This window comes from Polistes canadensis, unplaced genomic scaffold, assembly GCF_001313835.1.
Source record: "Polistes canadensis isolate GaletaPanama2010 unplaced genomic scaffold, ASM131383v1 scaffold_14, whole genome shotgun sequence".
Taxonomy (NCBI): domain Eukaryota; kingdom Metazoa; phylum Arthropoda; class Insecta; order Hymenoptera; family Vespidae; genus Polistes; species Polistes canadensis.
Genome location: NW_014569561.1, coordinates 766419 through 793135, shown reverse-complemented (window position 1 = coordinate 793135; position 26717 = coordinate 766419). Strand labels below are relative to the sequence as shown.

General features: G+C 29.0%; 4 protein-coding genes across 6 annotated transcripts; 2 read left to right on the top strand and 2 right to left on the bottom strand.

Annotated features, from left to right (window-relative positions):
• The first annotated feature begins 126 nt into the window (after positions 1 to 126).
• On the top strand, positions 127 to 863 carry LOC106793512 (coiled-coil domain-containing protein 115-like). Its single transcript, XM_014760513.1, has one exon. It carries the CDS (start codon positions 166 to 168, stop codon positions 658 to 660), a length of 495 nt encoding a protein of 164 aa, XP_014615999.1. The 5' UTR covers positions 127 to 165; the 3' UTR covers positions 661 to 863.
• Positions 864 to 991: 128 nt separating this feature from the next.
• Positions 992 to 2841, bottom strand: LOC106793511 (alpha- and gamma-adaptin-binding protein p34-like). Its single transcript, XM_014760512.1, has 6 exons — positions 2647 to 2841; positions 2369 to 2538; positions 2185 to 2299; positions 1956 to 2114; positions 1474 to 1590; positions 992 to 1383 (listed from the first exon to the last, which is right to left on the bottom strand). Exons 1-6 carry the CDS (start codon positions 2708 to 2710, stop codon positions 1211 to 1213), a joined length of 798 nt encoding a protein of 265 aa, XP_014615998.1. The 5' UTR covers positions 2711 to 2841; the 3' UTR covers positions 992 to 1210.
• Positions 2842 to 3353: 512 nt separating this feature from the next.
• LOC106793488 (E3 ubiquitin-protein ligase MARCH6) lies at positions 3354 to 7933 on the top strand. 2 transcript variants are annotated; one of them, XM_014760479.1, is made up of 7 exons: positions 3354 to 3368; positions 4078 to 4522; positions 4657 to 4993; positions 5075 to 5436; positions 5550 to 6206; positions 6296 to 6749; positions 6848 to 7933. In XM_014760479.1, the coding sequence occupies exons 2-7, from the start codon at positions 4136 to 4138 to the stop codon at positions 7588 to 7590; spliced, it is 2940 nt and encodes a 979-aa protein (XP_014615965.1). In that variant the 5' UTR covers positions 3354 to 3368; positions 4078 to 4135; the 3' UTR covers positions 7591 to 7933. The 2 variants fall into 2 exon arrangements, with proteins under 2 accessions (XP_014615965.1, XP_014615964.1); XM_014760478.1 differs by lacking the exon at positions 3354 to 3368 and adding an exon at positions 3553 to 3776.
• A 4058-nt stretch (positions 7934 to 11991) lies between these two features.
• LOC106793462 (ubiquitin carboxyl-terminal hydrolase 7) lies at positions 11992 to 26560 on the bottom strand. Of its 2 annotated transcripts, none has more exons than XM_014760419.1 (19): positions 26268 to 26560; positions 23840 to 25231; positions 21936 to 22034; positions 21477 to 21752; positions 21250 to 21368; positions 21032 to 21166; positions 20751 to 20945; positions 20489 to 20660; positions 20197 to 20389; positions 19964 to 20123; positions 19593 to 19787; positions 16360 to 16581; positions 15682 to 15976; positions 15163 to 15382; positions 14827 to 14994; positions 14210 to 14714; positions 14009 to 14080; positions 13845 to 13941; positions 11992 to 13171 (listed from the first exon to the last, which is right to left on the bottom strand). In XM_014760419.1, exons 2-19 carry the CDS (start codon positions 24447 to 24449, stop codon positions 13068 to 13070), a joined length of 3837 nt encoding a protein of 1278 aa, XP_014615905.1. In that variant the 5' UTR covers positions 24450 to 25231; positions 26268 to 26560; the 3' UTR covers positions 11992 to 13067. The 2 variants fall into 2 exon arrangements, with proteins under 2 accessions (XP_014615905.1, XP_014615904.1); XM_014760418.1 differs by having other exon boundaries at positions 12054 to 13171; positions 13845 to 13947; positions 26268 to 26559.
• Between the last annotated feature and the right edge of the window lie 157 nt (positions 26561 to 26717).

Sequence of the window (26717 nt, the reverse complement as noted above, 5' to 3'; positions counted from 1 at the left end):
TTTAATGTCTTCTACATTTTTTATTAAATTAACATTATTGAAAATATTGTGTTAATTATATATATATATATATATAAATATTTACATTAATAAAATATATTTAAAGATTATAAATGTTAAAATAAATAGTAAACATACATAGATAATCGATATACATTCGACAATATGGAGAAAAATATAGATGAAATATGTAATGCCATTGATAAACTTTTTTTACGTAAATTGGAATTAATCGAGGAAAAAGTTTCTACTAATGTTCAAATGGAATTACTACTTCGTTCTGGACATATAGAATTAGCTAAGGCAAGATATATCAGTGGTAAAGAAAACATTAGTATTCTACAAATTCCTGTTCATATGAAGAATATATCATCTCTATTTGAACTTGAGTCTAAGTTTACAGAAAAATCTGATGATAAAACACCTTCTTTCGACATTAGTCTAAGAAAAGAAAATGAATTCAAAGAAGATATTCAAAATCCTATAAAATGGTTTGGTGTGTTAGTTCCACGAAATTTAAGAACTGCCCAAAAATATTTCCAAGAATCAGTGTACCTTGCTACAAAAGTAGCAAATATACATTGCGAATTAGATTCTATTGCAAATAAATTAAAAGCTTTGTATCTTTTGAAAAATGCATTTTCTAAACAAACAGAATAATGCTATTGAAGATAAGTGCATACATTGTTTAATATGATTTAATCATTATTTTATCAATATATACACAATCTATTTTATATTTAAACAATATTAATAATGTAACCTTAAAAATAGTAAAAATATAATTACTTATTTAATTTGAATCACAAAAAATATGCATTTCAAATATCACACTAATTAAAAGTTAACATCTATTAGATATTCATTTCTTACATATTCTAATAGGTGTAATTACATTTATTTTTATAGTTATATATATAACGTATAATAATTAAAATTATTATGTAAATTTAATTTCAAAGAGAATACTGCTAAATTTTTCACAAAATACAAATAACGTTATTTATAATCCTTAATTATATCTTCATCACAAGATAAACAAGCCAACAGCATTAATCATTATTAACTTGGTGAATAGGAAATTGTAAACTGTAAAATTTATTTTTTATCGTATTAAATTAATTATTTCTTTTGAATTTACATGTTTTTTTTAATTTTAAAATATATATATATACTGATACTTATTATTAATTTATAAATTATATCTAATTCAGTCGTCTATTTCTGATGAATCTCCACCCATTGATTTCCAAAAAGCAGTAACTAATTGCTCTGCTGCTATCCGTCTTTCATTTGTAGGCAAAGAAGCTGCATGTTCTTTCATTGCCATTAATTGTACAAATAATTCACCAAAGTCTGCATCTTCACCACCCATAATGCCATCTATAAAATATTTATTCAGTATTCTAATTTAATTATATTATAATTATATACATTATAAAAAATAAATTAGAATAATTATAGACATATTACCAAGAACACTTTCCACATTAAGGTATTCCGATGGATTATGAGTTAATTGAATATTTTCTAATTTCTTTTCTACTTGATCTAAATTTGATTCTTTTTCATCAACATTAGAAGGTTTTCCTATAAGAATTATAAATATATTATTTATTTTTATTATTATTTTTGTTTGGGCAAAATGTTTAGTTGGATAACGCATATGATAACTTAAAAAATAAGATATATTACTAAATTAAGAAATATTTAAATTTAACAAGTTTAACAAGAAAATATAACAAAAATAAAGCAAACAAATGAACAATTAAAATTTAATATTCAATTGCATAGAACTACGTTACCAACTTTTAATAACAGATTATAAAATGACGTTAAACTACGTCACCGGTATTCAACTAAAGAACTTAAGATGACATAACATTATATTACCAGTTTCCAATTTGTTAATATACATATTTTTATGAATACATATGTATCAACATTAAATGTACCTTTTAATACAATATTTGGCCATGTATGCGCATGTAAAGCTTCAATGATTCTTTCAATTCCATATGTATTATGTTCGAAGTCATATTCTAAATTTTCTATGGAATCTAACTGTTGCAGTTCAACCAATTCAAATTTTTTACTTATGCACCATGCAATTACTGTAATGCGTTACAAAAACAAATATTAAACTGTATCAATGGAATTAAAAGTAATTTTATGCACTCTTACTTTTATCTTTAACATCCATATTTGATATTACATTACATGTAAGTAATAGTACATCGGCTTTAGAAAGAGAAGAGATTAAGGATGACCATTGATCTAAATTTCTTTCTGCATTATCCTAAGAAAATCAAGTCATTTTTATAATTTTATAGATCCTATAAAGTGCCATGAAAACTTAATGTCTTACAGCTTGTGGATCATGATACATAACCAATGCTTCTATTCCTTCTGTTGGTATGTTGATATGTGGATTTTCTGTTACACATAATAATATCTGTGACGTATAATATTTATTGTTGACATCCCATAAATAGTATTCTATATCGCCTTGACTTGATTTATTTTTCCCTCCTATTTCTATATTAAATTAACGTTAGAAATAAAGTTATGCCATATTAAAAAACAAAACAAAACATAAAAAGAACTAATAATATATAAATATGTATATATATACACATTACTTACTTTTAGCAATTTCAGTAGCTTTACCATACACTGTACTTATGATTAAAATACGTGGAAGATCCATCTTTTGCAATATATATATATTACTTTACTAAATGACTTATTTGAATAAGTCAAAATATTAGTCAAATAATAATCTACTACTTTCAGTATAAAATATACTTGGATACTTTATAAAATATTTTTTTAATAGTACAATGTTAATGTTTATTCATAAATCATTTAAACTTTTATTTATATCATAAAATTTATAATATAGTTATATTAAACATTTGATTGATTTATTTATAAATTAATTCAATCATGATCTTGCATATAAAGGCGGTATATTATGAATATACACGAAATTCATTAAACTATTATTAGAATCAGAAAGCTTTCTTTATTTCCTATATACAAGTCAAAAATAACCCTAGTTAGAAATATGTTAAAAGTTGTACTTTAAAAATTGTTACTTTTAATTTTATTATTTATATATTATACTTGTTTTCAATTAATAGTACTTCATTTCTAAATAATATTTATCTATAAATTTTAAATATAAATTATCTTTATTTTGTAAGCAGAAAGTTGTTTTGCTAGCTTTGATTTAACATCTGTGACAATATATGCAATACCAAAAATATGTAATAGTAATCTACTATACATTACAAATCACTTTGAGGGAACACTAGCGACACTAACGTCGAGAAGAATCTAAATATGTCGAACGCATCTAATGGGTATTGGCATTCTTGTTGATTAATTTGCAGTAATTATTATATCTAGTGCTCAATTGAATTGTTTCGTGTAGTGATAGTTCAAATGAATTTTTCAACTTTTTTTATAAATTCGAAAATTATATCTTACATATGATATTGTATAATTTTATATTGTGATATACATATACACACACACATAAAAAAGATATATATCAACCGTCTTTTATATTTTGATTGTTTGAGAAAAGGAAATTACATGAAATATTGTATATTAATGCGAACAAAGTTCTTAATGATATAGTGACTTTGATGTTATTAAGATTGTGATCATGATTGGAAGAAAAGAAACCAACATATAGCAGCATAGACGTTTTTTTTCAATATTTAGCATAATATTTTTGGATTTTTAGTATTTTTATCTACGTATACGTAAGTAGATCACGATATAATATTAATAACGTTACAATATAATACTTTATATATTAAACGTTATTAATATATATTACATTATATATTAAAGCCAATGTTATTTAATACGTCTATATAGCAGATTATTTGATAATAGATTTTATTATTTTTGTGAATGAGAGTATTTGGATTTTATCGCATACATTATATATTTCCTTCGTCATATAATTGTTGTTGATATATATAATTTGTTATATATATAAACAATCAAAAATTTATGATATACATGAAGTGTTTAATTTAAAATTATTTTTCTTTGCAGTACTATTATACAACTCGTACCAGAATATTTATACAAGATCTAAGTTTCCAAACCAAACATGACGGAGGACATGTTAGGTACAGATATCTGCCGGGTTTGCCGGTCAGAAGGTTTCGCAGATAGACCTCTTTTCCATCCATGTATTTGCACTGGTAGTATTAAATGGATTCACCAAGAATGTTTAGTGCAGTGGATGCGATATTCCCGGAAAGAATATTGTGAACTTTGTGGATACCGTTTTTCATTTACACCCATATATAGTCCAGATATGCCACGACGCTTACCATTAAGAGATGTTGTTGGTGGTTTGTTTTCAAGTATTATTACAGCTGTTAAATACTGGCTACATTATACTTTGGTAGCTATAGCTTGGCTTGGAGTTGTTCCATTAACAGCTTGCCGAACATATAGAGCTCTCTTCAGTGGACCTTTTGATTTAGTTAGAGTAAGAAATATTTGTTCTATTATATATATATATATATATATATATATATATATATATATAATCTATATTGAAAAAAATATCTTTTAACATTAATGTCATAATTTGAACAACTAATTTTTATATTTCAATTTTAGATAATGTCACTACCAATGGATATACTATCTACAGAAAACATATCATCAGATGTGTTTCATGGTTGCTTTGTAGTAACTTGTACATTATTTGCATTTATTGGTTTGGTATGGTTACGAGAACAAATCTTACATGCTGGTGGTCCAGATTGGTTAGAAAGAGATAATATTCAATTACCTCCAATTGATAATCCAGCACCAGCAGTAGCTGTAGTAGCAGCTCAACAAATCCAAGAACAACAGAATCCAAACCAACCAGAAGAAGCTCAAGATAATAATAATGTACCACCTTTTGTTGACGATCCACTTGTACCTCAGGAAGGCGAACCCAATCATGAAGGTAATTTAATTATTTTAGAATTTATATATGAATAAATAAATTTGAGAATAAATTTGTCAAGAATATTATGATTTCTTTTAGGTGTAGCAAATGTAGAAGCTAATATAGCACATCCTCTATATCATGAACTAGGGGATAATCCAATAAATGATGCAAGAATGGAAGAAATAGAAGGTTTAGGAAGAGACATAGAACCACCAATCCCTCATAGGGAAGAATTGAATGTTGATGCTGAACATCCTAATCCTGCAGTTGGTGATGGTTGGAGAGGTCAAGTACAAGGTCAAGCCCAAGGAGAAGCAGAGGAAGCTAATTGGAACCCTATGGACTGGGATAGACCAGCAGAAGAATTAACTTGGGAACGTCTGTTAGGATTGGATGGTTCACTTGTATTTTTAGAACATGTCTTCTGGGTTGTATCTTTAAATACACTATTTATTATGGTAAGTTCTTTTGATATTTTATTATTTGCACAATATTTTTTTAATGCTAAATTTAAGAATATTTATCGTCATTATGGTTTTATTACTTTAATTAAAATTCTATATAATTCCAGGTATTTGCTTTCTGTCCATATCATATTGGGCATTTTGCTATAGCAGGATTAGGATTACAAGAACATGCTGCAGCTTCTCATTTTGAAGGTTTAGTAACTACATTGTGTGGTTATTGTGTCATTGGAGTGTGTTTAGTCGTTTGTCACACTCTTGCAGCTTTATTAGGTTTTCAACGATCTCAGAGAATTCTTGGACTCTGTTATGTTATAGTAAAAGTTTCTCTACTATCGGTAGTTGAAATTGGTGTGCTTCCATTAGTTTGTGGATGGTGGCTGGACATATGTTCATTAGCAATGTTTGACGCAACACTACGAGATAGAGAAGCGTCTTTCAGCCTTGCTCCTGGAACTTCTATGTTTATTCACTGGTTATTAGGAATGGTTTACATATATTATTTTGCATCGTTTATACTACTTTTACGAGAAGTTTTGCGACCTGGAGTACTTTGGTTTTTGAGAAATTTAAATGATCCTGATTTTTCTCCAATACAAGAAATGATACATCTTCCAATTTTGAGACATGTACGAAGACTTGTTGCATCTGCAATCATTTTTGGTACAGCTATTTTATTAATGTTGTGGTTACCAATAAAATTATTGAGATGGGCTTGGCCAGGATTTTTGCCATATACAGTCACTGTTCAAAGTGAAGCTCAGGTAAAATTAATCTTATCAAAAATACATCATATATATTAATCTATTTATATTAATATTATTCAAATAAAATATTCCATATTTAAAATTAGGTGAGCGAGTTGTCCTTGGAACTACTTTTACTACAAGTCATCCTTCCTGCACTCTTGGAACAATCTCATACACGCACATGGTTAAAAGCCCTTATAAGAGGATGGTGTCGAGTTGTTGCATGGATGTTAGATCTTCAATCATATTTATTAGGCGATCAAGTAGAGGAACCAGGCCCAGCAGTTATCGAGGAACCACAACATCCAGATTTGGGAGCAGCTCATCAGGCACTAATGCAAAGAGAAAATCCAACTAGTTTCCAACCATATACTAGACCACGATGGTTTCCTGCTCGCTTGATTGGTCTTCTATGTTGTGTTTGCATTTCACTCGTTATAGCTAGTTTAATTGCTATGACTCTTCCCGCTTGGTTAGGAAGAAGAGTAATGGCATTATGGATGGTCGGAGCACCTGCGCCATCGCCACCTGTATTGCCACCTACATTAACTGGTTCTGGTAAACTTAGATTTATTTTTATAACTATTATTTAATATAAAATAGTGTCAAATATCTATATATATGATTTTTGTTAAAAAAATATTTACTACTTCCAGATGGAGATGAAAGTATGACTGCTTTGTTCGGAAGAGTACACGAAGTATATACAGTTGCCTGTGGAACGTATGTATGTTGGGCTGCAGTACGAGGTTTGGCATTAGCTTTTTCGTGGTTACCACGTGGTCGTAGGGCCATCCTTGATAAAGTAAAGCACTGGGTTATTTTGGGATTGAAAGCTTCAGTTGCATCTATTTTGCTCGTTGGGGTTATTCCACTATTATTTGGTCTTCTTCTTGAATTAGTTGTTATCGTTCCATTGCGGGTGCCTTTAGAACAAAATCCTGTTCTTTTTATATGGCAAGACTGGGCTTTGGGTGTTCTATATACTAAAATAGCAACCGCTCTTACTATGATGGGTCCTGATTGGAGAATACGTTTAGCAATTGAAAGAGCATATAATGAAGGAATAAGAGAAATGGATTTAAAATTTGTAATTACAGAATTAGCAGCCCCAGTTATATGTTGTTTTGGCCTTGCCCTTGCTGTTCCTTATGCTGTGGCTTATGGAATAGTGCCACTATTTGTTACCAATCTCCAAACACAAATACTTATTGCTAGACGTTTGTACCCTTTCCTACTCCTAGTAAGTTTGGTTTGTATAGTCATTTACTTTCAAATACGTCAATTTAAAAAATTATATGAACATATTAAAAATGACAAGTATCTCGTGGGTCAGAGACTTGTAAATTATGAACACCGTAATAAACCACAATCCCAGCAATCACAAAGATCAAGCTAACGTCATCAGTAAATATTCTTGTATTATTAGGGTGAAAGGAGTCTTAGGATTAGCTTCATGTACATTCTTTAACATGTTTAATTATGATGAATTATAAGTTAAGTAAACGATGCTTTAATTCTTATTATTATTATTTATTAATGTAAGCGATACTCAATAAATCAAAAAGATTGTTATTTAAATGTATCGCTTTTGAGTTTGATGCATATATTACTAAATTTTATATCTTGAAATAAATTACACTGACAAATTGCTATTATACTATACAATGAATTTGAAACAATGTTTTATTTTGAATGTTGATTTGAAATAAGCGGATAAATGAAAATAAAGTACAGTATAACATTTTTCATTTCTAAAATGTATTAAATGATTTATCATGGGTCTTTATAGATTATAATAACAAATTTACAAGTTAAGTATAATTATAATTAAATTAGGTTATCAAATCAAACCTATTTTTAACTATTCCTTGTTTACCTGTATTTTGTGAGAAAATTAAATCAAAAGAGTAAAATATTTTCACAAAACAAATATGTATAAGCTAATAAAATGAAGTATTATTATTACAAATTTATCTCTTTCACATCATATCTTTTTATAAATTTTAAAAATAATTATATTGTGTTATGTGCGAAACATTTCTTTATTTAAATAATTATCAGGATTTTAATTTAAATAGTATTAAATCGGAAATTTTGAAGAAATGTTGGATTATACAATAAATAAATAATTTTTTCTTATATATATATATAAAAATATACAGTAATCCCTCCATTTACGTGAATTATTTTAACATGCTTGATCTACCAGAGCTCATATATCACCACAATGTGTTATGTAAAAATAAATTCGAGGATTTTACAGAGCAATTTATTTCGTAAATGATTTTTCTACTCCGTTAAGAGCTAAATATATATTTGAGAATGTGGAATAAATCCTTATTTTAAATGAATTTTCATGGTTCCATTTATGCACTGTTTTTGTCGAAACAATTACCCATAAATGAAGGGATTACTATATATATTAATTTGTAGTTAACGCATACAGTTACTAACAATGAAATTCGCATTGTTTCGGTCAGAAGAGAAGAAAAATGATTGATCGATCATTTTTTATCTTCTCGATAAAATCTTTATCCTTTTTGATGATCGACGATTGCACCAACTTTTAAAAATCGGGATAAGGCCCTGTAGTAATTGTCACGAAAGAATAACAAGGACTAACGTCGTTGCAATAATGACTCATATTTATTTAGATTTAGAAATCAAGAATTAATAATAATAAAAAAAACTTTACAAAAATATACGCATGTGTTCATATATATAATTTTCTTTTTTGATAAATTTATATTATCATAAATAAAATTGGAACGTCAGACCATATTCGGAATATGTTTAATTATTTATGGATGCTTGTGATTTTTATATTTTTGCAATCTTAACGATCTCTAAATTTGTTTATAAGTTTATTTATATTCTTATGCAATTTTTGAATGTAATTTTAAACGAGTTTTACTATCTAAAAATAAGAGAAAGATCATTATTTTTCCAAAATAAATATACTTACTTATTTTCTTTTCTTTTTATCTTCTTTTAGTATGAGAAAACAATTTTTTCTAAATAATGTTTAAATAATTCAAACGTCCAAATAAATTTCAAAACAAAAAATACATAACTCAAATTAAATTCGTGATCACCGACTAAATTAAAATATTAGATTTCATTGATCAGATTGAAAATTCAATGGAATTCAAGTTCTTCATAAAAAGAATAGAAAAAAATAAATTAAAAAACAAAAAGAAAAACAATTTGCATTCTTCCATTTATTTATTTAAAAACAAAAAAATCACTTCTATCATAAAATTATTGCTAAACATGAACTAACTCTTTTATTTGCATTGTCGTACAATTTTAAATAACTTAAACGATTTCCTTTGGATATCATAACATTTGAAATTCTCTTGTTTAAAAAAACCAGAGTATGTCTTTTTTGTGTATATATAATTATAATAATATCAGAACAATTTCATGATTACTTCGTACTTCATATCTTTATTTTTTTGTCAAACATGATTATAATCCGTCATTAACTGTTTTCTTCACCGAGGAACATAAGCATCAAAATTTATATATATATTTTTATCATGTGTAGACAGGTTTGTTTATTAGTTTTTGTATTGTGTAGCATGTGTACGCGTTTATATATTTTAATTATATTTATATATATATCAGTTTCTCATAAAGTGTATACGTATGTGTGTGGTTCGCAATCCTATGGTGGTGGTCGCGCAACTAAATTTGAATTGCAGAAATTTGAGCAAAATTAAACAATTTTTGGACGCGCAACGACCGAAAATAATTTAAAAACCAGTTTAGTAACACTATACGTATAAAATTATCTATGAATTTACGTCACCAATTAGAAAGTGTTGATAAGTCCTGATATACAAAATAAAAATAAAAAATGTAATTCACATACTTGTGCGTAATGTTTATTAATCGATTACACTTTTGTTATATGCGTGTGTATACGCGCGCGCGCGCGTTTATGTATGTATGCATTTATGTATTCGCTTTCATGCTGTTGTTAAATGTACAAAATATTGTTTAAAGACTGCAATTTATTCTATATGAATATAAATTGATTCATCATCATTATGGTAGATAATTAACGCACATAAAAATACTTAGAAAAGTTTTCATTCGTTTAAAATGAGAGAAAAGATAGCAGTAAGAGAATCTTTTCTATCCGTTAATTAATGCACAGGCTACACAAGAATGATTTAGAAAAACATTTATAATCGTTAATATCACTTGCAATTAACAATTTTGATTATTACTGATATTCAATGATTAAAATATTTTGTTTAGTTTATTTCGAAGTAACGTTATCTCTTTATTAAGACGTGTTTTATTATTTTAAAACGATCGGAATTTATATTTACGCATCAATACGTGTTAATTAACAAATTTTTTAGATATTTGAAAAAAGAATAAATATAATTTCGTTTTTTTTCTTCAACGTAATATGTGCATATACATCTCATATTGTGTACTACCTATGTTTGTATTTAAATCTATAAAAATATATTAGAAGAAATTTGTATCGACGAGAAGCCATGTTTCAGTTTCTGTTTTTTTTATTTTTATACTTTTTTAACTTATATAAATTAATTGTTCATCGTTTAAACAATAATGATGAAAGCATATTAAACAAAAGTAATCGTTAGAAAACTAAAATTTTAAAAAAACTTATTCGTTCGCGACGAGTTCTTGCGCAAGAACAATTTTTAATAATTATAAAAAAAATGTTTCTCTCTCTCTCTCTTGCACTATATTTTTTTATTTTTTGGAGAAGAATTTTTCATTCATATATCGAACCATGTAGAGTACATAAAAGCATTTTACAAATCGTATTTAAATAACAACCTTGGATTCAACCAATGGAACATGATTTAAGATTGTAGAAATTTTTTTCGTTTGTTCTTTGTATTTTAGTTTAAATAATAAGCGCGTTATCGGTATTATATATATTTTGCAATTAGATAAGATATTTAATAGTGTATCTAAAAGAAGTGTTATTTTTTATAAATTTAATCGTTATCTTCGTATAAAGACTCATACAATGATTAAACAAGAGATTTATATATATATATATATATATATATATATATAATGAACCAAATTAAAAATGAATATTACCAAATAAATTTTCAGTAACTCATAGAAAATCAGGAAATATATAGATAAATAATTGTATAATATATATTCAGAAGCCGATAAAAATTTTCATTGATCATATATAATAACAGCAATATTTACAATTGAATTAAATCTAATTAAACTTTTGTAAGATATATATTTTTCTGTAGTTAAAATTTTTTTCTTTTTCATGAGAACTTTCTTCCATAATAATTAATCAATTATTAACATTAATCTCGCCGAGGAACGATATAATTGAATCCTGTTATATTCGAACAAAATAAACGCAACAGAAGACAATGAGGAAAACAATTGATTATCTTACAGAAAATATTTCAAAGTGCAAGTTTATCTAACGTTTGTAATATTTATTATTTTTCATTTTACAAAAAGGAAAATAAAAATTTGGAGAAAAATAAATGCATCATTTCAAATGATTAGAATTTTGAATGATCAAATAAATCGATATCAAACGACGTTAAAACGGAAATATTAAAGAATTTAAAAACTCATTGTGATAACAATAATACAAGAATAAAAAAAAAGAAAATTCTCATGTAATAATCTCAATTAAATTCCGAACGTTTCTTGTTAATATATAGAAGATGGAACATGTAATTGTGCATGCATATGTTTACATGTGTACTTGTTTTGTTTGTGTAGTAGACGGGAGTGCAGGGAGGAGCGTCTTATTTGGATCTTTATCAGAATATAATGTGCAAAGATTTAACGAGGCGGGTATCGATTGAATAAATTCGGTCTGTTTTTGTAAAGCTACTATTACATGATTTTATAAATACACAACTCCGATTACTTTCGTCGTTAATCCGTTTGATGATGATAAGGCGCATATGTCCATGAGGAACAATGTTTTAATGTTATTCTCAAACATATGATCTCAATTAAAATATTACATACGTTGGTTGTAGATATTGCTAACAGACTGAAAGCAGCGCACACTTTTTTTTTCTTTTCTTTTTTTTTTTTGTTACAGTTGAAGCAATCGATTCGTTTCAGGCGCGGCAAAGTTATATATATATACATATATAAAAATTGATCTTGCAAATAGAGTAGTCCTCTCGATGTAGTTGTTATATCCATTCATTTTTGTTGTTACACCAGGTCACAGGAAGTACAATAATTAAGTCGTCATCGTCAACGTCATCGTCGTTGCGTCGTCGTCGTCGTCGTCGTCGTCGATCCAAGAATTGCATAAAATTCATGATGATGATTATTTTTTTTTTTTAGAGTTTCGAAAGATAAATTGTTATAATCCATATATCAATATAATAATAATTCATGTGTTTTCTTCTTCATGACACAGAAAATATGTATAATATCGTTTCGTGTCTTTCGTTTGCAGTAGTCTCTCTTCACTTCTCTTCTTTTCTCTTTTCTTCTTTCCTTTTTGTTTTGAAATAACCGTCGTATACAAAGCTTTTTGTTCTCAAATTTTTCTTTCACCTCTTTTTTCCTTTTTCTTTCTTTCTTTTTCTTTTTCTACGGCAATATTAAAATCGCACGTTCATTAATAACTAGCTGTATGAACGAATAGTACATTTCACACATTTTCAATAAGGTGGGGGAGGGGGAGAAAGGATTGTATTTTCTTTGTTTTTCTTTTAGATACACTCGAGTCTTCCTTCTTACTATACAATCGTATAAATTATATGAGTGGCTGCCTAATCTCAAATCATCTTATTCTTCTCCGTTTTCTTCTTTTTTCTTTTTCTTCTTCATCGTCTTCATCTTCTCTCTGGTACGATGAACATTTTAATTGTAAATCTTAATGGCCTTTTCGAGGTAGTTGATACGTGAGCGCTTAGGCGCTTTGTTGACGTGTTCCAGACCGAGCCAAGGCCTATGTGGCGATGCGCCTGCGTTTAAAAATGGATAAACTACAATATTTATTTTTAATCAGAGTTAATTTGAAACGAGTGTGTTCCAAAAGCAAACAAAACTTCAACATGCAGCATTACAATTGTTATTTATATCAATTTGTTTACATAATTTAATGAAAGAATAGATTACTGAAACTTCTGTATGTGTACGTACAGTGACTCACGAAAGTATTTAAACATTTGCCATGATATATTTTATTAATTACAATAAGTATATTATAGAACACTTACTTACATATTATTAATATTGGATGGAGGACTCTCTAGATTATACAGGTATAGTTTCAAGCAAATCGAAATATATATACAATAGTCATGATTTATTTCTTACAAACGTAACGATTGCTGAAGCCACAAAAGTATTTGGACAGATAATTCTTATGCCTTTAATATTTAGTAGAACCACCTTTAGCACGAATAACATCTTATAAGCGATTATGCATACTCTTTACTAAATTTTTCGTAATACTCGGTGATATGGAACTCTGTACTCCATCCAATATTAATAATATGTAGGTAAGTGTTCTATAATGTACTTATTATAATTAATAAAATATATCATGGCAAATGTTCAAATATTTTCGTGAGTCACTGTATATAATTTTAAAGATTATCATAAAATTATATGTAAAGAAAAATGTACACTTACTATTTTGACTCAGATGAGTTTGAAAATCGGCGATGTCGATGCAACTATCCGGGGATTCGGTAATGAATTGTGGTTTGCCCATCGTAACCACCGCGAACTTAAACTTCAAAGTTTTTTTATGAATTCTCATAAAAGATCAAACGAAATTAGATTAGGATGCCTACCTTTTCGAATTCCTTTTCTTGTACACCAAGTTTCTTCAATAATCTTTCCTTCATCTTTGGAAATGGTTCACCCTAGAAGATAACATTATCAATCAAAATATCTATCATTTTAATGAATGCACTTTCTAATTCAACTTAAAATAAAAAAAAAAAAAAAAAATAGAAAATAGAAATCATTTGAATATTATAAAGAATGCTTACGTGTTTGATTTTAAAGAAGAATGGTATACCAAACGTTGAGAAAACGTCTTTGTGAAAATGCGCAACTGGAACTAACATTTCATCGTCCGCAAGATTGAGCTCGTCAGTTGGTATTTCTTCTATCCTGTACATTTTAGCGCCCGATATGTTTAAGGTATCTAAAAGTACGTCGTCTCTAGGACCGGGAAACAATTTATTACAGGTGATTTCTAATATCCTTAATTTTCCTGAGCCATTTTCAGATAATTCCACTTGTTTCTTAGCCTCTTCCAGTAAGGTAGCGACAGTTCCGTTTTTATTTGGGTAAAGTATTATCTCTTTTTCCTCTTTTAAAGATGGCCCAACCCATATACATTTGAATTGCTTTTTATTTTCAAGTTCGTTAACTCTAATACTAAGCTGCTGGTAAAATAATTTCTTTACTTTAGGTTTACCGTATGAAAACAATTCTTTAAGATTGCCCTCAAAATTACATTTCAATGCAGATCCAGGAGAATCCTTGTAACTATAATTAAGCATAACATGTATATATGATTTCTATGTAATATATATTGAGAGTCACGCGTGTATATTCGCACACATACACTGTTATATAAAGAGCTTTGAAAAGGTTTTACCTTTGACACCTAAAGAATTGTAAAAGATATGGGTCCGTGCCTACGCGTTGCGCTACTGCATTAGCCATTTGATCGTATGACATTCTTAATGAAAGCTCCATTGTAAAGCCAGGATCATTCGGAATAGTTTTATCGCAAAATGTAACTTCTACCCTGGAAAATAGGTCCCTGAAAATATCAATAATGTGTTAATAAATGTTCTTTTGTATATTCCTTTCATATATAGGGTCTCAGATGATTTTTTGTACAAACGTTATGAGTATATTCTACATTCAAAAATAAGAAAAATGATTCTATAAACATTTAAAGCTTTATTCAAAAATATTTTATACTTACTTAAAATATTCTTTGCAAGTTGGAAGGTCATATTTTTTATTATCTCCTTCCTTCTGAAATACTATAATATCACCGTCCATTAACTCCTCGAGTACTTTCTCCAAAGGATCCAGCAAGTTTTCTATTTTTTCAACTAAGTTTGGTTTTATTTCTTCATATAAAGCTAGTTCTGTGTTCGGTGGAAATCCAGCCCTTTCATTTAAAATTGGTATGAGTTCCACTGTACAAAACCGTCATAATAATTATTTTCCACTATTACATAAAAATAAATAGGTTATATTAAAAAGGATATTAAAAGTAATAATGAAAGAGAAAGACAGAGAAAAAGATATATAAATATTACAAAAAAATATAATTGTTAAATGTTTTTTACGTTCTCTCATTTAGAAACTATAATTTATATCAATATCTGTACCAATTATAACTATAAAAATTAATACATATATAAAACAGTTTGAGAAATATACATTCATATATTAATTAATATAATCGTATTTTATATGATAAATATAAACTTACGAACTCTTGCAACCACAGGCATATAATGATGACCACAATAATGAATTTTCTTATTTTTGGGATCATATAGTTTAAAAAACAATAAAACATCAGTGTCCTTATCAAACGGTGGTAATGCTGTCAATTCTGAATCCGGAGGGACGAGTTCTACAAATACGTTCCAAGGATTCGCATTATCCGCACAATCGTACAATGATTTTTGGAGATCTGCTTCTGGCTCGATCAACGTTGGTCTGCAGGTTTGATTCGTACGTATACTAAACGGCCAAACGCGAATCTGTTCTATCGGATATCTCTGCAGAAAGAATTGAAATATCATATAAACTTGTTTAAACGCATGCACATACACACATACGTATGAGTTGCAGGATCTTAATGAAATTATAGCTTGCAGGAAACTTAAAAGTCTACCGTAATTTACTTCATTTCATTCAAATTTAAAACAAAAGTTTATGCGTTTATTATATATAGAAAAAGTTAATTGAAATGAAACTGAAATAGAACATCTTGTATTCTTTTTTAATGAAAAGATAAATAATAATAATAATATATGCACATATATTTAATATGCATTAGAAATAATTTAAAATAAAATAACATTAATTAAATTGCATATCATAATTAATTAGTGTTTACAAAGTGTTTCACGCCTAAATAATATTTGGAATAAGCACTTACCAAACTATCACTTAGAAGTTCAAGAAACTCGTGGACAGTTCCCTGCTTACGTACGCGAAATATACGAAATGATGCGTGCTCCGGGTCGTATAGATCATTTCCTTGGTGACCATCGAAGCTATCCTCAAGAAGAACGTTAATTGTCATATATAAGGGTGCTTCTGATCTCTCCTTTCTTCGTATTTGTTCCAGCCTCTTCTCCTCTTGAAGTCTCTCCACCAGCTAGACCAACAAAATTAAAATTATCTATATGCAAAGAATGTTTGGATTCATCTCACTTTTCTTTTATTTTTTTGTCTCATTTTTTTCCTTCTTAAACGTTCTTTTTTTTATTTACTTTTTTGGAAATTCTAAATATTTTGCTTCTTTCTTGTAATTTTGACAAGAATATCATATAAGGAATTAATGGATTAATCGTCATACTTTTGAAATTCGAAATTAAGCAACATTCCAAACATCAAAAGGATGAATTACGTTTGATCATTTACATAATTTTAATTTTGTTCATCAGCCGCAATATATAGACTACCAAGTTAAACATTTACATTATGAGAATTATTCAGTGGGGAGCGATGGACTTACTTAAGTCTGATATATACACACATGCAATATATAAATATAAATATTAAATATTAATAATTTACTCGATAATCAACTTTTCCACGACATTTTCTTTCATTTATGCATTCAAATGCTTAAACCAATTCGACTGAATCATAGAAAGCAAGACATGTTAACATTCCTTTTTAGGATATGTACATATCAGATCTTTCTATGTTAAAGCAAATATTTATTAAAGAAATGAATTGATATTAACAATTCAAGTAAAATAAAAAAATAATAATAATAATAATAATGTCGATGATGATGATGAAAAAAAATCAAATCAAATGAATAGGCCATCACTCAAGCCGAATAATAGCAAAGATGTAATGTCTAACTATAGTAGTGTGGAGATGCTATATTGAAACAAGATTTGTCGAATAAATGCTCAGAGTTATGCCTGAACATTACACATCGTTTTTTCTATTGGTGAACAGATATTGAAACGGTGTAAATAACTAACGTAAATTCAAACTGTCAATTTTTCTAGCATCTAACAGTTTATTCGTTATTTTTTTCATTTTTATATATAAAATAGTAAGTATAGCATTTTAAAGATATTCCACGATTATATCTACCATAACGTATCTCTATATTATTGATGATAGTTTGCCTCTTCTTTCTTTCTTTCTATTTTAATATTATGTAACAACAAATAAATAGATAAGCATCTGTTAAGAAACATACTCACTATTAACATTGAGAGAATTTAATGATTAACGAGTTGTTGTTATTATTGTTTTTTTTTTGTTATTTCTTTCTCTTGTTGTTATTTTTATTGAATTCGGACTTTATCGCGCAGCACTAAATTCTTGATTCATTATTTATAATAAATAGTAAATATTGATTCAAGAAAATGAGCAAAAAATGTAAATATTATAAATCACATTACTCCTCACTCACCAAACAATCCTTCTTTTTTTTTTTTTTTTTTTTTAAATAACGAATACAATGTAGAAGACGTAAAAAGGAAGCCAATGGTGCCAAAAATACCAGATGTTTTTTCTCTCTGTTTTTTTTTGTTATTTTTTTTTAACCTGTCACTAAATATTATGTATTATTTTTCATTGCGTTTAAGTTATATTATAAATATATATATATATATATTATATACATATATATATAATATATATATGTAACTATTATCACTGCACTCGATTTAAGAGACTTTCTTTCTTCCCCCACTGTTATTATCTCCTTTACAATTATGCAAACATATCCAACTAAAATTGAAGATATGTGTGTGTGAGTGTGCAGTTTTCTCATTTGAAGCTTCCAACATGATACTACAATTACAATCATTAATTTCGAATATATTTTACAATGTTTATTACAATAAAATCATTTCAATAATCATTCGAAGGCTTGTCCCGGTATTTTACCCCAATAATCAGGCTTTTTAGATTAATTTGATTCTACTAAAAAAAGAGTCTTTGACAGCGACTAAAGTGCAACGCGTACCTTAGAATATTGACTCTTTTTTTTTTTTAATTATATGTTATTACTTTTTTGAATTCTAATAAAATCTATCAAAAATTTTTCTCATCTTTTTCTTACGTTTTTTTTTATATATAAAATTATCATTGATTCAGATTAAAAATAAAAATAAAAATTAGAAATAGAATATTATTCACACACGTCTCGATCGTCCGTACAGAAAAATCTTGGTTAAAAATAGTTTCGGAAGAAGAAAAAAGAGAGAGAAAGAGAGAGAAAGAGAGAAAGAGAAAGAAAGTGAGAAGAAAAAATCTTCTGAATCATACAAAACAAATCTCTATATAACATGATTTAGAATACATATTTTTGCAAAAAGAGTTTTTACAAATAACTTTATAGAGTAACTTTGATCTTGTATTATTACGCAACATCGTATGCTTTGTAATAGTAAATAATGCACAGGTAGCACCGTAAGTAAAAGTGCTACATATTATATTATGCAACAAATTATGCTTGTGTCTAATGGGAAAAATTTACACGATATTTACTTCCCGTTCTCATCAAGAGTATGTGATAAAAAGATAATTACAAATGCTTAAAAATATATATATGTATGTATGTATGTATGTATGTATGTATGTACGGACAACAAAGTATTAATTATTAATTGGATAAAATTGGCAAATCTCACTTTCTGATCAGTCCATGTATTTAAAAAGAATAAATAGTTAAAATTATTTTTTGCTACCTTTATATATATATAAAAAAAAATATAAAAAATAATAAAGAGAAGAAAAAAGAAAGAAAGAAAAAAAAATCAATGAAGTTATATCTAATTTTAAGTATATGCTGGTTTCATGATGTTTGGTTTGTTGCTTTCATACACTGTCATTTTTTTTCCTTTTTTTTTTTTTAGTAAATATATTAGAAGCAGACTTGATATAACTTTAAAAAGTCAGATCATTTGCCGGAAAGCAATGAATATAATTTACAAGTTGTTTCATCTAGTCATTTATCCCGTTTTCTGTAAGTTAAAAGTCATGAATACAGAGATTTGGGTTTCGTGGATTTTGCGTGCACGGACGAAGAGACGCAGTTTCTGTATGCGAGTCTTTAATTGTATCAGTTGCGTCTTTGTCGCGTTCAAGGTCGTTCATTTCCTGGGAAAGTTCTCTTTGAAGGACGTTTCTGACCTCTTGAGGTATATCCTCTTCTTTGACTTCTTGCAAGACGTTTTCCAACTCGGAGTTCCTTATATAAACCAGCATATATGCATTCGTACAATGCTTCACAGCCATAGACATGTCCTCGTCTTGACCACCGTAATTATGTTCAATGGCCTCTTGTTTTGTACACCGCGAGACGACATCATCATCAAATTTGCACCACTGATATGAACGAAAAGAAAAAGAATATGTTTTTCAACTTTTATGGCCAATCTTTTATCTGGTTTGTTAAAAATTATTTAAAAAAAATAACAACATTTCTATTCAATGTTGCTATCCATAAATCAATTTATTTGAAAACAAAATAGTAAATATAAAAGAAGAAACTTTTAACTTACCTTCCCATCTCCACTAGGATTAATAAATACGACATAATGACCGCCATGATTGTCCCCACTATGTACGAGAACTGCGTGCAAAGTATAATCTGCACTTCCTCTTGCAGGATCTTTATTTTGCAAGTATTTGTCGAGATTAATTTTTTCATAGAATTCAAACCTTCAAAAACGAACTCATTTAATTAATATCATCACATTTGTATTAGTTATTTACTTGTAATAATATCACTAACCTATCATTAAATTTAACTGAACAATCTGTAACCGGGTCATACTGAAATCGCATTAAATGTAAATGTAAGACAGGTGGGAACGATGAGAAAATAACACCTTTTTCTGCTTCTTGCAAACCATGCTCTCCCGCGTCATATTTGTTATCTCCATCAAGACTTTCAGTGCTCACATAATCGCTAAAAGATTCGTATACTGAAATGCAAATTATATGTTAATTTTAAGTAGAAAGAAATATGCTAAATAATAAAAATACAATCAATGAAGTGGTAATTTAAAATAAATAAAACATACTGTTTTTCTTTCCTTTTATATTCAATTGTATATCGTAAAAAGTTTCTTCTCTCGTAGACTTGTATTCTATATTCTTGCATTTGATAAAGGACATCATTTTTCCTTCAAATAATTTTGGCACTGTACCTTCTACACACGTACCTTTCATTTTGCTCTCTAATTTATCTAACAACTATCATACAATATTCAATTAATATCAATTTTCTCGATATTTCGCAAAAAGAGAATTAATACAATTTATTAAATTTCGATTGAATCTTACCACGCGTAAAAATTCTTGTACGTCGTGCTGCATAAAAGAATCCAACGTTTCCCATCCAAAACTTTTAGTCAACTTTTTTGTCCCAACAGGTTTGTCAGAAAATTGCAATTCATGAAAAACCCTCTGTAAAGCCAATGCTACACTTTTGCTGGAATCGTCGCTTTCAGTTGGCATTTTATACACTGCTTTACGTAGCTGAAAATTTGTATTATATATTATGTTACACGTGAAATTTATACATCATATCCGATCAAACTAAATATAATCAGTATTCAATATACCTGATTGGTGAAGTACAAGGTCTGAAGTAAAGAATTCATATAACATGTAGCTCCTTGATTTTTTAAACCTACATGTCCCGTATGTTTTTTACTGTCCCAACAAACACCGTGTGGTGCATCAGCTATTACATGAACCTAGATATTTAAAAATTAAAATTAAAAAAAAATACATTGGTTTTAAAGCGTGACTGATACATTAATAATATTCATATACTAACCTCCAGAGTTATAGAATCGTCTTTGATATAACCTTTATCTGGATCCAATACTTCTTGCCATGTCATAAAATGACTAAATCCCCAGTCATTCTCTCTACTATAGAAGAGATGTTGTATCTCTACGATATAAATATACATTTTATAATTAAATAATATTATAATACATTTAAAAAAGAAAAATAAATATTATTTATTAGCTTTTGTTATATTAATTGTCTTATACTTACTTCTACTAAAAGGTGGTTGTCCTTCTTTACAAGATAACAGTCGAAGTTCTGCCGTAGCAGAACAACTCCATGAAGTGGATTCACTCTCTCCATTACATTGTAAAAAAAAACCAAGTGATTTTTGTGACTGTCTTTCTTGAGTTGGACTAGATCTTGGCATCACCATTATTTTCCATGGTAAGTTACGAACAAAACAAGCGGGTGACAATTGAGATTCTTTCATTTTTGAAATAGTTTCAACTGTGTACCGAAACGTGGCTTCCGACCTTGCTTCATCTAATAAAGAAATAACTAAATTACAATTGAATTAAATTTCATATATTATAAGGAAATGAAAATAATTTCAGCTAACATTATAATCACATTAAATTGAAATAAACTCAAAAAGAGAGAGAACGACAAGAGTCTTATGCACGAATACAAAATATTATATTTTGAGCGTATACAAACATAACAAACCTTCCTCCATTTCTTGATCTTGTACTATACACGCTAATTCTTGTTCTCCATTAATAGGACGGCTCTCATTTGTATCCCCACCACCATCATTTGGTGTTTCTATAAATTGTAAGTGCAAGGTATAGTCTTATTAACTTTTAGCTTCCTTTATAATAGATAATAAAGCACTTATGATACTAATATCACAATATCTGAAAAATCTTAATTTTCCTTGTCAATTTCATATAACAAAGAACAGGGATTTAATTTAATAAATCAACGAGATGAAAATATCAAGAAGTAAGGTTATCTATAAACGAAAAGTATTCTTACTATTTCGCAAAGATATTTTAAGGATTTTGCTACATATTCCTGGAATATCTATTGTCGTAATAACAATGTACTTATAACAATAACATCGTTATGCAGCAAAATTATGTTACAAAAGAATCATTTCGTGCAATTTATCATACATTTCTTAAATCTTCAATATATGTAATCATGTTTAATTTTGCTATCTTCCATATTATTAGAAAATAATCAAACAATGATTTAAAACGAATAGTATAATATCAGCAATTATTTTATGCACATATATATATATATATATCTTTAAATTATTAATAAATATACTAAAACAACTATTACAGTGACGCAAAGAAAGAAAATAGATTAAATGGCTCTGATATAATAGTTTAGCGTAAAGCAACATCTGTTATTCTAAAATAAAATTATCTAATAATTCAACTATTAAACTACGATACTTTCTAAACAATATAAATTACTTTTATCTCCTTTAAGCTGATATGTTAAGCTGATATATCAAGCTATACTTAAATAAAAAAGAAAAGACAATGAGAAAAAATACCTTCGGTAAATTTAACAGTCATCCTGCAGTATAATATTTAACTGTTTCAAATAAAGATTGAATTCTCTGCAGTGATCAAACACAAATATTCGATTCGGTCAAGAAATGCAAATGAAAAAGAAACAGAAACATGTGTTCTTTAAACTCCTTATTCTTCAAATTCCGTTAGAACTAACTATTTCAAAGTTGATGGGTTCTTGGAGAAAAAAAGTTTACTAATAAACCCCCTCCGTTATAGCATCGTGGCAGAAAGAGAAAGTGAGAGAGAGAGAGAGAGGGAGAGAAAGAAAGAAGGAGAAGGAGAGAGAGAGAGAGAGAGAGAGTGAGAGAAAGAGGGTGAGGGTGAGGGAGAGAGAGAAAAGAAAGACAGAGAAAGAACGTGCATTCTTCCTTACAAATTGTATACATATCATATACATACATATATACAAGCGTATGAAAGGTAAAGAAAAAAGGACCTTAGAATAATTTTTAGAAAATTGTGTTAATATAAACGTGTCGTAGAAAATGAACGGATGTACATATTTTCAAAATGATGAACGCGAATGTTCCTCGACTTTCTCTGACCCCCGGGTATAGAAGAAAGAAGAAAAAAGAAAGAATAGAGAAGAGAGAAGAGAGAAGAGAAAAGAAAGAAAAGAAGAGAGTGAGAGAGATGGTAAGAGAAGAAAGGAGAAAGAGAGAGAGAGAGAGAGAGAGAGAGAGAGAGGGAGAGAGAGAGAAAGGGAGAGAAAGAGAAAAGGAAAGAAAGAAAAGGAACAAAAAATATCATGATCACAAATAGTTGTAAACGTGTTTTGATGTGTAAGTAACAAAGAGGTATGATAATATAACGCGTAGACGAGATTGAATCGCAAGAAAGAAAGAAAGAGAGAGAGAGAGAGAGAGAGAGAGAGAGAGAGAAAGAGAGAGAGAGAGAGAGAGAGAGAGAGAGCGAGCGTGTGTGTGTGTATGAGAGAGAGAGAGAGAAAGAGAGAGAGTAAGAGGAGAGTCGAGTCGAATAATAAAATAAAAAATGCTGCATATACATGTAAAAATATATCGGAAAACTACTTACCCTCTTGCGTGTCCATCTCCTCGACCTCGTTAACCTGAACCGGCGTCAGATTGAGCTGCTTAAGATTTTCCTGATCATTAACGTGGTTCATCGCGATGCCGATATTGATGGTCGTCTTGACTGCGCTAGGTACCTCGGAGGCGGGTACCGCCGTCGAGGTTATTTCCGCGGATACTTTGACCGGCGCTGCACCAGCGGTTAAGCTCCGTCTGCGAAGCTGCTGTTGTACAAGTATCTGCGTATTTTCGCGCGCGGGGTCGCTGCTCATCAGTTGCTGACGATGACGATGCTGCTGCTGCTGCTGTTGCTTTTGCTGTTGCTGCTGTTGATGATGATAATTATGGTGATAATAATGATGATGCTGCTGCTGCTGCTGTTGTAGCGGTGGCGGCGATGATGGTAGTAGAGGTGATGATTGCTGCTGTTGTTCTTCTCTTTTTTCTTCTTCTTCTTCTTGCTGTTGCTGCTGTTCGTTTTTCAATTCGATAGCAACTTGCAATCTATTCTGAATATTAGCGTCACTTGGACGACTTGAGAACGACGACACTACTTTAGCGCACGGCGAGGATTGATGATATTTGCTTGCAATTCGCCCAATTTCTGTTGCCATCAAATGCCCCCGTATTTTCGGGGGACGCCCACAACATATATTTGTTTAATTTAATTTTAACCCTTTGTGTACGTATATATATATATGTCTGTGTCGTCTGTCGTCTGTACGTATGTACGCGTGTTTATCTTCTTTAATCACGACGACGATCAGGTATTAAACACGAATGGCCACTTATTACAGGCAGTAGTATTTCTTCCTCTTCCTGCCTCGTCGTCCTCGTCGTCCTCGCCGTCGTGTCGTCGTAGTCGTCGTCGTTGTTAAAGCTTCGTTTATTCGTTGTTGTCGTCGCTGTAGTCGCTAGTAATGCTGCCAACGTCGTAGCAATGTTAGTCCATTTTTGTTGACTAGTTGTTTTATTATTATCCTTATCCCTTTTTGATTTTTCCAAAATGCAATATTTGCGGCTGGAATTAAGGGGTGGGGCGGGAATAGCGTAGATCGACTAACAAAACGATTTTCTTCAATGTGAAAATGCCGCGCGTGCGTTCTAATCTTAACGACATTAACTACAAATTATTCACGTTGATATAATACCTCCTCCTCTTTTTGGACTGCTATCTACTTCCTTCTATTACTCTTTTGCGTTCTTCTTTTTCCTTCTATTTCTTTCTTATTCTTCTTTATTCTTCTTTTCTTCCCCTTCCTCTTTCTCCGTTACTTCTTGGTCGTTGTGTCGTGCAACCAAAATGCGATATTATTAATCCGTATCGCTGGCGACGCTCACGCTTAAAAGCGGTCAACGGTTCTAGGTTTTTGATCTGTTTTCTTACTATGTTAGCCTATTAAATCGTATGGAGAAAGATATAGAATATATTTATGTATATGAGATTGGCATAGAAAGAAAAGACAGAGAAAGAGAAAGAGAAACAGATAAATAAATAAAGAAACAAGATATATAGAAAAGAGAGGAGAGAAAGAGAGACGATGAGTCGTTTCTTTTTCTCTTTTACATTTTCTACCTATCTCTCTCTTTTCCTTATTTTCTTTCTAATTCTTTTTCTCCCAAATTCGCCAAGATACACCTTTGCATGAAAATAAGCAAAATGGCAGCTAATAGTTACTACGTAGTAACTATTAGTTCCGTATATATGATTTTTTACATAAACATTTTCCCCCTTTTTATCTCTCAATCGATTCTCTTTTTCTATCTGTTTCTATTAATTGTTCTTTTTTTTAGCTCGTAAAATTGAATCTTTATATTTTGGATAAATAAAAACTCTCTTTCTTTCTAACTTTATTTCTTTTTCTTTCTAATGGAAGCACTCGTTGCACGCTTTAATGCAATTGACAGGATTACGATAAGATAAGAAAATATTTTTCAGGGTAATTGTAATGAACAATCAGAATGTTTTTTGTTTATATTTGTCTTCAATTAACGAATGTCTATTAGAAGTTCATAAAAATTACGATAAAAGTGATATAGAAAAGATATAATTTAGATAAAACTCAATTACATGTATATATTATTTATAAAAATAAAATTTCCCTAGTTTTTATGCGCTCCTATTGGCTGAAAGCGAGGGTACGTATCTACGAGCTAATACGAACATATGGCATTAGATTTATAAATTAAATTAAATGACATAAATATTACTCATTCTAAATATATAAAGGTATCTAATTAAAACGAAATGATTTACATGATTTGAATATTACTTTTATATGCTATACACCGAGTGCGCGCGCGCCGCGTGTTACTTTTTAATAAATACATACATAGATAGATGTGTGCATATAATTACACAGGTTTCACCCTTTCATCAAGGTCAACTACACTAATCCTATCAGAGCTTAAATAATTCAAGTTGGACTTACCGAGAAATTAATGTAATAATTGATCGAATATCGATTTCATTTAAATCCTATTCGATCAGTAGATGCAATAGGACAACGATTATTTTCATTTTCACTGAATTAAATTAGCATACGAAACTTGTTAAGGTTAATTAGTTTAACCTTAATATTTATAACAGTTCTTTTTTATTCAATCAATGATTTAATTTATTGAAATAATTAATTAACACATTTCACATGTTATTATAGTCTCTAATCGCACTATTACGCACTAATAATATTATAATGTTTGTAAGAGTAGTTTTCAAAAGTTTTAACGTCTTCATGATTCAGGCAGTATAACACTTAGCGACAGTTTAAATATACTTCGAAAAATATAAAGAATATGTGTATATACGTATAGTTTAAACCAAGAAGTCTGACAATGCCTTTCAGTCGTTGGATTATCTACTTAAATCGAGTAGAAATTCA